This window comes from Protopterus annectens, chromosome 13.part0 (assembly GCF_019279795.1).
Source record: "Protopterus annectens isolate FY-2018-M chromosome 13.part0, PAN1.0, whole genome shotgun sequence".
NCBI lineage: Eukaryota > Metazoa > Chordata > Ceratodontiformes > Protopteridae > Protopterus > Protopterus annectens.
Window position 1 is genome coordinate 911,849,425 of NC_056747.1, and position 12,305 is coordinate 911,861,729.

The 12,305-nt window shown below is 42.6% G+C and overlaps 1 protein-coding gene across 3 annotated transcripts in view; it reads left to right on the plus strand.

The window, feature by feature from the left end:
- LOC122787768 (alanyl-tRNA editing protein Aarsd1-like) overlaps positions 1-12,305 on the plus strand; it is a 658,622-nt gene that overhangs the window by 409,057 nt on the left and 237,260 nt on the right. For all 3 annotated transcript variants that reach the window (XM_044054668.1, XM_044054667.1, XM_044054666.1), the window contains one exon: positions 1,219-1,349. In XM_044054668.1, coding sequence (XP_043910603.1) covers positions 1,219-1,349 — 131 coding nt within the window. The remainder of the gene's footprint in view (positions 1-1,218; positions 1,350-12,305) is intronic.

A 12,305-nucleotide genomic window follows, 5' to 3' on the forward strand; every position in this document is an offset into this window, starting at 1 on the left:
AGTACTCTGCCAACAAATTGTATTCATGGGAGCAAGCTTGAACACAACTTCCCAGATGGCCTACCTCATGCCAGAGAAACAAGTTTATTTGACAGCCTACTTCAAACTACTGGCCACAAAGACCCAGCTATGTGCAAGGAAAATACTGCAAGCCCTGGGGTTCATGGCCTCTTGCATCCTACTAATTCTATTTGCAAGACTGAATATGAGGAAACTACAGTGGTATCTAAAAGTATTTCTTTCTTTTTAACGATTTATTTAGTTCTCCAAAAGTGTACTTTTGGAGAACTAAATAAATCGTTAAAAAGAAAGAAACGTTGGTTCCTGTTTACTTTTCTGGCTGTGGATTTTGTGGTTACCATAGAGGTTCGTCCTGCAGTTGTTTTTATGTATACATTGAACAAGTATATACTTCTGGCTGCAAGGCAAAAATGCATAGTGGTAGTAGTCGATTCACTAAAGCGCAGCCAAAAAAGTATGATTGATATTATTTTTATAAAGTTGATATTTTGCAGTATTGTGAAGAATTTCCCTTCATATGAAGTGCATCATAGTTAGTGTATATAAATAGCAGGGGGTATGGGGAAATAGTCCACCAGGGTCGGGGGGTAAGTGGTGAAGCCTCTGACAAAAATGCTTTTAAAGTGTTAAAACAAGATTTGATTTTCACTTTTTAATTAACGTCTATTGTTTTGTGGTCACACTTTTGCATATCAGTCTCTTATATCATGAAATTCTGTCACCCTCAGACTACCACATCAACAAGCGTTGAAAACTGCTAAAACTTCAGACTCTTTTCTGGCCTCCACAAAAAAAAGTCTGTCAAAAGTCTGTGTGCGCGTTTTATGCATTATTTTGTATAAATGTGTATGTAATGTACAGGTTTATATATGTATCTGTGTAAATATGATTTTTTATGGTAGTAGAGAAGATTTCATCAGAGATCATTTGCCCTTGTTGGCCTATGGACTTTATATGTTTGAAGCTTTTTTTTAATAAGCTGCTGTTGTGTTTAGTGCTGAACACATGGTAACAGTGGACTAGGAGACAGCTGATATTGATGGATTTGTAGCTCTCCCACTTAACAATACAGTTCTTACTTCACGTTTGCTAGATGCATTTTTTTAAATAGTTATTATATCAGATACTTTGTGGGAGGTAATTGTTAAACTTGTGTACTGAAAGTCAATATTGACTGTTCAACTGTTCTAAATCCAGGCTATCAAGATTCTGAGTGCCGAAAAAGGAAAGAAGAACAAAACAAACCTGATCTTCTTGGTAGGGAACCGAGTGCTGAAGTATGTAGAGAGAAGCTGTGCTCTAGAAAAGTCTCTGACATCACTGCTGAAGTAAGTAGAAAACTTTTGTTTCTTTAGCAAGCCTTGGCCTTCTATCTTGCCACCCCAGCAGACCCGTTCAGTTCTTGTATCCTACTTGACAGTGCAGACAAGAGCCATCTGGTGATGGAGTTTTTGTACGCTCTAAACCCACAACCCCTCACAAGGCTGGGTGTTACGCACAGTGGTCAGTAGTAAAGTATTTACTTGAACCATTGAGATGTGGTTCTACCTGCAAACTACACAGTCTTGTACCAACTTACACATATCTGTGATTTCATTGATTTTTTTTTTTGACCTGCTGGCCTTCCAGCAGGAATTATAGTCTTAACAGGATCACCTTGCTTTCAGCTGACCTGGGCATTCCTAATTCCTGCCATTCCTAGGTTTACTGTTGGAATCTGAGTAGCTGGTGCCATCAGTCATTACTCCATTCGTTTGCACCATAGAGCTGACTTCATGTATGAATAAGATGATGACATCCTTAACTGCTGTCCATGTATTTGTGTAGGTAATCCTAGTTTATACTGCATCTACAGTGTCTAATTTCTGTTAGTTACATTTTAATTTGTAGGTAATCAGATTATTCATGGAAGGGTTATGTTTGTACTGTAGTGTAAGAAGGTAATCAGACTGGCCATAGAAGGGTTATACTTGTATTATAGTGTGAGTAGGTAATCATACTGGTCATAGAAGGGTAAGAGTTGTATAGCTGTAGTGTGAGTAGGTAATCGGACTGGTCATGGAAGGGTTATAGTTGTATTGAAGTCTGAGTAGGTAATCGACTGGTTATGGAAGGGTAATAGTTGTACTGTAATGTGAGTAGGTAATCAACTGGTTATGTAAGGGCTATACTTTTATTGTAGTCTGAGTAGGTAATCAGGCTGGTCATGGAAGGGTTATGGTTGTATTGTAGTGTGAGTAGGTAATCAGCCTGGTCATGGAAGCGATATACTTGTAGTCTGAGAAGGTAGTCATTACTGGTCATAGATGGGTTATAGTTACAATGTGACTAGGTAATCAGACTGGTCATGGAAGGGTTATAGTTATAATGTGAGTAGGTAATCGACTGGTCATAGGTTCATAAGTGTGTACTAGGCTAATGGCCCTGGAGCCTTTACAAACCTAGCCCATAGGATTACCCTGGCATTGTGCCACCCGACCTTAGTTCCTAGTGCCTCTGTCATGTAGTGCCACTGGAGTGAATTTTTAATTTCCCATCCATTCATCAAGATTCCTGTTAAAGAGGGCCAGTGAGATGCTCTGCTTGACATGTATGGGATGTCTATTCCATAGCATGGGCAGTCTCTGGGTTATGAACCTGTCCTTCCAGCATGTTCTGTTGATTGTGGTAATAAGGTTGAGGTCTCTGGAGTGTGTGGTGCGGAGGGATTGGGATTTCTTTAGATGTAGTGATGTTCATCGTGCATACAGCTGCAGTCATAACAGATGGGTTCTCCTGCCGTCAGGCGGGTTCTCGGTCGGCCGAATTCCAAAGTCTAGGTCCGGCGTCGGTTGTCGTCGCTTCTTCCCTGACGTCAGTGCGACAGGGGTATAAAAGAACCAGCCGACACCATTTTCTTCAGTCTTTCTTGCCATGCGGTGCCCGAAGCAGAAGCAGTTTGCAAGTGCCGGTCGGCCAGCTCCTGAAATTACGAAAATTTTGCAACCGAAGTCCTCTTGAAAGCTAAGTACCCCGTTGGGGAAACTTTTCTTGCCTCAGACTGATGTCAGACAAAGTTAATAATTGTATAGCAGAGATCGCCTCTAAGTAGGTGATATGAGACCGAGAATAGTTGGAATGGAATGGAAGGGTTATACTTTTCTTGTAGTCTGAGTAGGTAATCAGGCTAGTTAATCAGAAAAAGCATGCAAAATAGCATTTATAGATTAAAAATCAGCTAGAATAACAGGAATGTTCATCGTGTTACCCTGCTGCAGTCATCACACTTGGGTTATCCTGCCGTCAGGTGGTCCCGCAGTCGGCCCGAATTCCAAAGTCTTGGTCTGGCGTCAGTTGCTGTCGCTTCTTCCCTGATGTCAGAGTGCCAGGGGTATATCAGAGGCATCCAACGCCATTTTCTTCAGTCTTTCTTGCCGCGCAGTGCCTGAAACAGAAGCAGTTTGCAAGTGCCGGTCGGCTGACACCTGAGATTTTCGAATCGAGTTTCAGTCCAAAGTCTTCAAAGTTAAGTACCCCGTTGGGGAACCTTTTCGTGCCTCAGTCCGATGTCAGAAAAACTTAACAATTGCATTTCTTGTGGAAAGCAAATACCTCATAAGGACTTTCATTCTTTTTGTATACCTTGCCTAGGCCCAGACCACGATGTCACTGGTTGTCAGTTTTGTGCTAGGTTCAATAAGCGAACTATAAAACGACGCTTTGATTTTGCACGACACTACTTCGGTAGAAAATTTAATTACACTATGCCGTCGGAGAAACTCACGACCGTCCTGCATAAAAAACGCAAAGATAAAGACAGGCAGCCTAGATCCAAGCCAGACTCTGAGGCCTCGGCTGGGCCGGTCACCGGTTCTCCGGTTTTCAGTGAGGCGCCTACGCAGCTCCTGGATGCCGCTGAATTGGATCCCAAGACCGCTTCGGATCCCCCAGCAGAGAGTTCTAGGCCGACGCAGCCATTTTCTTTAGGCCCTACCGACGACATTGCAGTAGGGGAAGCCGGTGCTGTAGAAACACCTTCGGTTTCTGAAGGTGTCTTCAGACCGACTACTCTCACCATAAAATCTTATGCTAAGATTAAGACTCCTCTAAAAAGCCTACACTTCAGTCTCCAGGTCAAGGCCCTATGCCTAAGAAACAGATGCTTAAAATGGCTGAAGATTTGATTTCTTTGATCAGGGGTTCCCAACCCCCGACAAAAGGCCTAGACAAGAGGAGGATTATGCCTCCTCTGATCAAGTGTCTGTTTCCTCAGGCTCCTCTGAGGAACAGGATTACTCCTTTCTCCCTTATGAAGATTCTGATGCTGAAGACTCCATTCCCTCAGCTTCTCCCCCTGAAGATTATTCCTTTGGGGAAACCTTACATACCATGAGGGAACATTTCCACTGGGAAGGTCAGGACTACTCCGACTCAAAGAAAAGGCTCCGAGAGTTTCTTTTACTCCCCCAGCACAGACCACTTGCTATCCCCCTAGTTTTGGACATTGTGGATGATGTTTTCTTACAATCTAGTCTAAATCCAGATTCTCTGCCTCCTGCTCCAGCCAAACCAGATAGATACTATAGAGTGCCTGACTCACACAAATTCCTATACAAAAGCCCTGTTGCTAATCCAGAGACAATCTCCCAGGGTCCCAAAGGGGCCAAGGCTTCTATGGCTAAAAATCCTGTACCCTCTGAAAGGGACTCCAGAGCACTAGATAGGTGGGGGAAGAACGTTTACACCTCAGCTACTCTAGCTATGAGAGCACTAAATTGTCAATTTCACATGCTTAAATACCAGCAATTCCTAATGTCTCAAATAAAACAAAAGATGGGCACGCACCCTCAACAGTCTGAATTCAAGGAAATGCAAGATCTGTTGCATGCAGCTGAACAGGTGGGCAAACATACTTTACAATGTGGATTTCATGCCTTGGAAGCTTCCTCTAGAACAGCTGTTACTGGGTCTGTTATACGTAGGCATGCTTGGTTAAAGGAACAATCTCTGCCTGATCATGTTAAAGCAAAGTTACTGGATGCACCCTTACAGCAAGATGTCTTATTTGGGGTTAAAGCAGAGGAGGTTTTAAAGAAAATGGAGGATAAGGCAAAATCTATGCAGATGGTCAAATATTTCTTACAGGTACAGCCCCCACGCTTCAGCAGAAATTGGCCAACAAAAAATTGGTCCTTTCCAGCTTCTGACAGACCACAGAGGGGTAAATACAGGCGCCCAAGGGGCAGAGGACAAGCACAAATCCCTTACAAACCTCGCCAATGGGGCACTGCAACACAGAAGGGAGGAGAAGACAGGTCCCAAACTACTAGAAGGCAAACACAATGACTTAAACCTCAAACTGCCAAGCAAAACTCTCTTGGCAGCTCCCTTGGGAGGAAAATTAGCACTTTTTGCAGACAACTGGCGCATCGTCACAAAGGACAAATAGGTCCTAGACATTATCTCACACGGATACAGATTCCATTTCCACACCTTGCCAAGGATAAAAGGAGTGCCAAACCTGCCATAAAATCAATGGGCAGAGGCACAAAAACAAATTACAGCTCTCATGGACATGAGAGCCATTCAACTGGTACCTACACAGGAGCAAGGCCAAGGATTTTACTCAAGGCTCTTTCTAGTCCCCAGAAAGGACAATGCTTGGCGACCCATTCTGGACCTTTCAATTTTAAACACCTTCTTGCAAGTACCCAAATTCAAGATGCTAACTCTACAGCAGCTTCTTCCCATGTTGGGCAAGAAAGCTTGGCTAGTAATGTTGAACCTCAAGGAGGCATACCTGCATGTCCCTATCAGACAAAATTGCAGAAGATACCTCCGTTTCATTGCAGGTTCAACCCATTACCAATTCTCTGCACTGCCCTTTGGCTTATCTACTGTGCCCAGGGTCTTCACAAAATGCCTGGCACCAGTAATTGCATACTGCAGACAAAGAGGAATTAAAATATACCCATACCTGGACGACTGTCTCATCCAGGCAGAAAGCAAGGACATTCTCTTACAACACCTGGCTTTTGTAAAACATCTTCTAAGTTGCCTAGGTTATACAGTAAACGAAAAGAAATCAAAATTAGTGCCCTCACAAAATATGACATTCCTGGGTGCCAGCTTGAATACAACGGCCCAGATAGCTTATCTGACGCCAGACAAACAACTACAATTAACTCAATACTTCAGAACAATGGTAACAAAGACCCAACTCCCTGCAAGGAAAATTCTGCAGGCCTTGGGCTTCATGGCATCTGCAGAACTGCATATGAGGAAATTACAATGGCACCTAAAAAGCGTATGGACTCAACACAGCCACAGCTTGGAAACAATGATACCTCTCATTCCCTGCCTTCAACAGGAGTTTCTGTGGTGGTCACAGGCATGTCACCTCAACAAGGGTCAGCCTTTCACCCTACCCCCAGCCAGGCAAACTATGACAACAGATGCATCGGACTATGCCTGGGGGGGCACACATGGCAGGACGGTGCGTTCAAGACATATAGTCTGCAGATCAAAGGAATCTGCACATCAGTCAAAAAGAAATGCTAGCTGTACAAAATGCTCTGACAGCCTTCAAGGACCTCTTACATCCAGGACAGCTTATCATAAGGACAGACAACACCACAGTAATGTGGTACATAAACAAACAAGGGGTAACACACTCCTACCCTCTATGCAGGCAAGCAATGACCTTGTGGAACACAGCACTGGCTTACCAAGTTCAATTACAAGCTCAATTCCTGCTAGGAAAAAAGAACACATTGGCAGACGACCTAAGAAGAAACGTCATGGATCCCCACACGTGGAAACTGGATCCACCAAGTATTCGCAATGATAGCTCAAAAATGGGGGCTCCCAGACATAGACCTGTTTGCCAGCCCTCAAAACTATCAGCTAACAAAATTTTGCAGAAGGACTTTTCACCATTAAGCTTGGAACGTGGACGCACTCTCATTCAGTTGGAAAATGCTAACAGTATATGCCTTTCCTCCATTACCCCTTCTCACAAAGGTGCTACTGAAAGTCAGGATAGAGAGACCCCGAATGATACTCATTGCCCCAGACTGGCCACGCCAGCACTGGTACTCACTATTAAAGAATATGGCCCAGGGCCCACCATGGATTCTACCACAAATTACCCACCTGCTCACACAGCAAGACAATCAGATTCTACACAGCCAGCTCAAAACCTTAAACTTAGCTGCATGGCAAATCACCTAAGCAACCAGCCAGCTCCTCTCTCACAAGCTGTTATGGATGTTATACTGGAGGCCAGGAGGCCCAGCACCAGGAAAGCCTACTCAGACAAATGGAAAAGGTTTTGCGCCTGGAACCAAGCTAAAGGCCAAAATACCCTTCAGCCTGACATACCTCAGATTCTGCAATATTTAACTGAGATGTTACACAAAGGGCTTTCTTTTTCATCTATTAAAATCCACTCCTCGGCTATTTCTGCTCACTACAACACGGATCCTCCCTTATTTTCACATCCACTCCTAAGGCAGTTTCTCAGAGGGGCCAAAAACATTAGGCCTCCCAGGAGAGCACCAACACCTACTTGGGACCTCAACTTTGTTCTGGAAAAATTCACGCAACCTCCTTTTGAGCCAGCTTTCTCAGCTGACTTAAAGTTTATATCATGGAAGACTGCCCTGCTGCTAGCAATTACTTCAGCTAGAAGAGTTTCAGAGCTTCAGGCACTAATGGCAGTAGAGCCTTTCCTCCTTTTTCATCAAGACAGAGTTTCTCTACGAACTAACCCCTCCTTTATGCCTAAGGTGGTATCCAGTGTGGCTCTAAATCAAACCAACCATTTACCCACCTTCTTTCCAAATCCACAGAACAAAGGAGAAAGACTTCTGCATTCCTTGGACATTCACAGGCAGCTACGTTACTACTTGGATAAAATTAAGGTTTTCAGAAAATCTGACCAGCTTTTTGTATCCTATGCTACAGCACCACAAGGTAAGGCTATCTCAAAACAGACCATTTACAAATGGATAGGACATTGCATACATTTTTGCTACACCCACCATGGAAAACCAGTTCCTGCTACCATAAGGCCCCACTCTACCAGGGCAGCAGCTACATCTACAGCCTTCCTCAGGGGGGTGCCAACCAAGGATATTCTGGAAGTTGCAACTTGGGAGTTGAGTACACATCTTCACCAAACATTACCACTTACCACTTTACTCTAAGACAAGAGCTGGCTTCGCCACTGCAGTTTTGCAGGGCCTTCTAGCCTCCTCTAACCCTGTTTGACTCCACCTCCCATCCTTAGCTTTGGGATTCTACCCAAGTGTGATGACTGCAGCAGGGTAACACGATGAACATAGTACAGTTTTGTACCTACCATAAATGTAGATGTTCGAGTGTATACCCTGCTGCAGTCCAGGTTACCCTCCCTCCATCCCCTCTGAACTAGCTGAACTTATCTCTACCACTCTATCCTATACTACCTCTGTGGTGTATTTGCTTGTGCCTAAGGGTTTTGTTTTATTTTTTCATATAGCTATATGTGTGTGTGTGTGTGTATATATATATATATATATATATATATATATTTGCCTACCTATTGGGGCACCTGACATCTGGGGCAAGAAAAACTGAAGAAAATGGCGTGTGATGTCTCTGATATACCCCTGGCACTCTGACGTCAGGGAAGAAGCGACAGCAACTGACGCCGGACCAAGAATTTGGAATTCGGGCCGACTGCGGGGACCGCCTGACGGCAGGATAACCCAAGTGTGATGACTGCAGCAGGGTATATACTCGAACATCTACATTTATGGTAGGTACAAAACTGTACTTTCTGTTAGTATATATTTTTGTAAAGAATGTGAAATCTAAAACTCAAATGTCTGTCATTATTTAGCCTAGAGGAGGCAAAACTGCTGTTCTTTGTTTTTGCTAGGGCTATGGCAAAAATTGGATGGCCGGTTAAAGATGGGCCAGATAAGAGGGAGTCTACTGTAGTTAAAAGACTGATACTTTTATATCATTACTATTACAGCAGACATATGATCATAATGTAAAGGGAGACTGATGCAGAGAGAAGATTTATAGTTTTAGTAACTTCCATTTCTCAAGGCAGTGGGTAGTGTGTGTCCCAGAGGTAGTGATATACTTGGCTGGCAGAATTCTGGAATTTAAAACTAAAGCTGATTAGCTCTGCATTACAGTGTCCATTTCATTATAAACTGCTGTACTGAGTTGTAATATCTATTTAATCCTAAACTAGTGTCTGTATGGATAGAGGTATCTTCAGTGCCCTTTGCATGCCAATATTGTTGGTGTTAGGAACTAAGCCTGAAGCTAAGTGCATATGCTTACTGGAGTTTTGAGTTTTCAGATTCCTTTATACATTAGACAAAAAATAAACAAATAAAAGGAAGACAGATGAGTGAGACTGTTTTGTTTTAGAAATTAGCATGCAGCTAACTTTAATTTTGTAAATTCACCTTAGCTCTTTCATTTAGCACCAGGTAAGGATTTATTTCATGTAGCAATGTATCTCCATCCATACGTTATGCTGTTCACTCCCCTTGTCTGTGGTATGGTGGTGGCTGATGACAACTAAAGTCCTTACATGAGCATTAATTATAAATATGATGACTTATTGTTTATATGCAAGGAAATAGCTTGCTGTATTATTATGTTCAATAGGTAATGCAGTTATGTGGAGTAGTGTAACTACTGAATAATATACAAGTCTTATCATTCTCACAGATGCAGTAGCCTATGGGGTTGTTTCCTGTTAAGGATACAGCAACCAGCCAGTTTTCTGAATCTTTCATCCCTTCTCACAATGTCTGTCTGGCTGCTTATAGGCTGAACCCATTTTGGGGGGAGTTATATAAACAACCAGAGTGACTAAAAATCTTTACTACTTTCTTGCCGCCTTGTGCAGATGCATCTCTGAGAGTGTTCAACATCAGCATTTGGCCCAAAGCATCTGGTTAGATAAAAACATGTTTTGCATTTTTTCAAACTTTATTTTATATGTTTTCTGAATTTTTGTCAATTGTGGTATAGAATGTCAGTCAGGCATTCCTCAATTACCATATTTACTTTGAGAAATTGCTTTCTAGTTTACCAGGTAGCTGTTTAGGCTACATGGTGTCCTTTCTGCATTTTCAAAAGTAAAACTAATTATTTTAGCATAGGAAAAGTATATTATTTGGCAGAAAACTTCTGTGGTATGCTGCTTATGTACACATTGTGATAAGATATTTTATAATTTTTTTAAAAGTTATTGCAGGTTAAGGTGATTTTAATTCTTCAAAATAACTAGCTTTTTGTAACTTTTGTAGGGGAATTGGATTTTTCAAGGGTTGTGTGCTTCTTAAGTGTACTAAGTGACAAGTTATTCTTCCTACTGACCTTTTCTATCACAACTTACAGGCAGTAAGGTTTCTTCTTTTGCTACAGCATGGACACTTAGCTCATTCCTACTTTTTCTTCCTCCAATGTACCTAAAAAGAAAAAGCAGTTAAAGCACAAGCCCTTAGCATGGGCTCTGTCAGCACCTCAGTCAATAGTAGGTGACTCTACAATGGCTATTGCTGCATGTTCTTCCTTATCACTTTTGGAGCATTTGTTACAAAAGCCGTGGGTCCTTCCAAGTGCTGCATGTCAAACGTACGTTCTACGTCTGAGGTGTAAGGTGCATAAAGTGATGTACGAGCACCAAATCCGCAGAACAACTTTGACACTGGTCCGAATGCTGTTTTTAAACTCAGTGTATAAGTTGTTTGCTGGGAATCCACTACAAGTGTAGAGGAGGTAAATACCCCATTGGGGATTCTTCCTTTTTTCTCTTTGCTTGGTTATTTGTTTTGCATGTCTTCCAGAAAGGGGAAATTTCTGTGTGGAAGGCAGATTCCCCATAAGGACAGACACAAGTAGTGCCTTTTGTGCTTAGATGCAGAGCACAATCACCTACTGTGAGATATTTGCTAGGTCTTTGAACCCAAGACCCTGTGTAGCTGTCCGTCATTTCTGCTTGTGTATTTAACCTTTCATCTCTTGGTTTGAATTTGCCTCTGCTTAACCATTTCTCCGTTCGAGCCTGATCAATATGAGATTCTCAACTATATTTATGCATTTTCCACATTTCTTGCCTCCTTATCTGGTCCTTCACCTTATATTCTTTCTTTTGCTTTTTGGCACATTCAGTTGGTGCCTGATTTGTATCTACTTCTGGTTTGATTTACATTCCTGCTTGACACTGATATGCTTCTGCTAGATTAAGTAGAGAAGCCATCTTAAATTTATTCTCCTCATGTTTCAAAACTTTCAGCACATTTGGGTCTTGTGAGGTCAGCAGATATGTATGTAGTCCCACAATTGCAGATGTATATACATGTAATCAATTTCAAGTTAGCCCATACCTCCTTCGGAACTGGGAATATATAATCTTGGTATGCACTGATTTTTATAAATCATTTGATGAGCATGAAGCATCCTTCTTGTTTTCTTGTCAAGTCTATCCAACACGTTAAGCTACAAATTACTACAGCACTCAACCTTCCTCTTTACCTAGAGGAAAACAGTTTTTGTACTTACTTTCCTCACTTGCTTAGAGAAAAACAGCTCTTATACTCACTTTCCTCACTTGTCTAGAGGAAAGTAGTTTTTTATTCAGGCATGTCCAAGGGTCAGCTCCCAGTGTTCTCTCCTGTCTGTCTGATGAATCTTGGCATCTTGGGGCAATGTAGCAATTGCAAGCAACCTCCACCCCCCCCCCCAACACAACCCAAATGTCACGTAGCCCACAGACTCATTGTGCCACTCAACCACAGCCCATAAGGCAAAACAATGTACCCAACACACTAGTCATAAGTGACTCTATAGTCAGGCACACTGATGGTCCCACTCACCAGGCTAAACAAGGAGAAGGTTACTGTCAGCTGCCTTTCGGGTGCCAGGATCACCACATAACCCACACACTCAGGTCACTCCACAACAAGTACAAATATGATGCTGTCATTGTCCATGTTGGTGTGAATAACCTGAGATGTACCTCCCTGGACTACATGAAAAGAGACATAGAAGAGCTCTCCGATCTTGTAGCCCAGGCAGGTATGACCCTAGCCCTGAGTAGCATCCTGCCATCGCCCAGAATTATACCGCAGTACAAGGAGAAAATGATTGGCTTCAACAATTGGCTAAGCTTCTGGTGTCATTCTAAGGGGATCCCAGTATCTGTCTGCCTGGGACGACATTGTCGACAGACCACAATGCTTTGCCAGAGATGGCCTGCACCTGTCACCCCTGGGATTCCGGATACT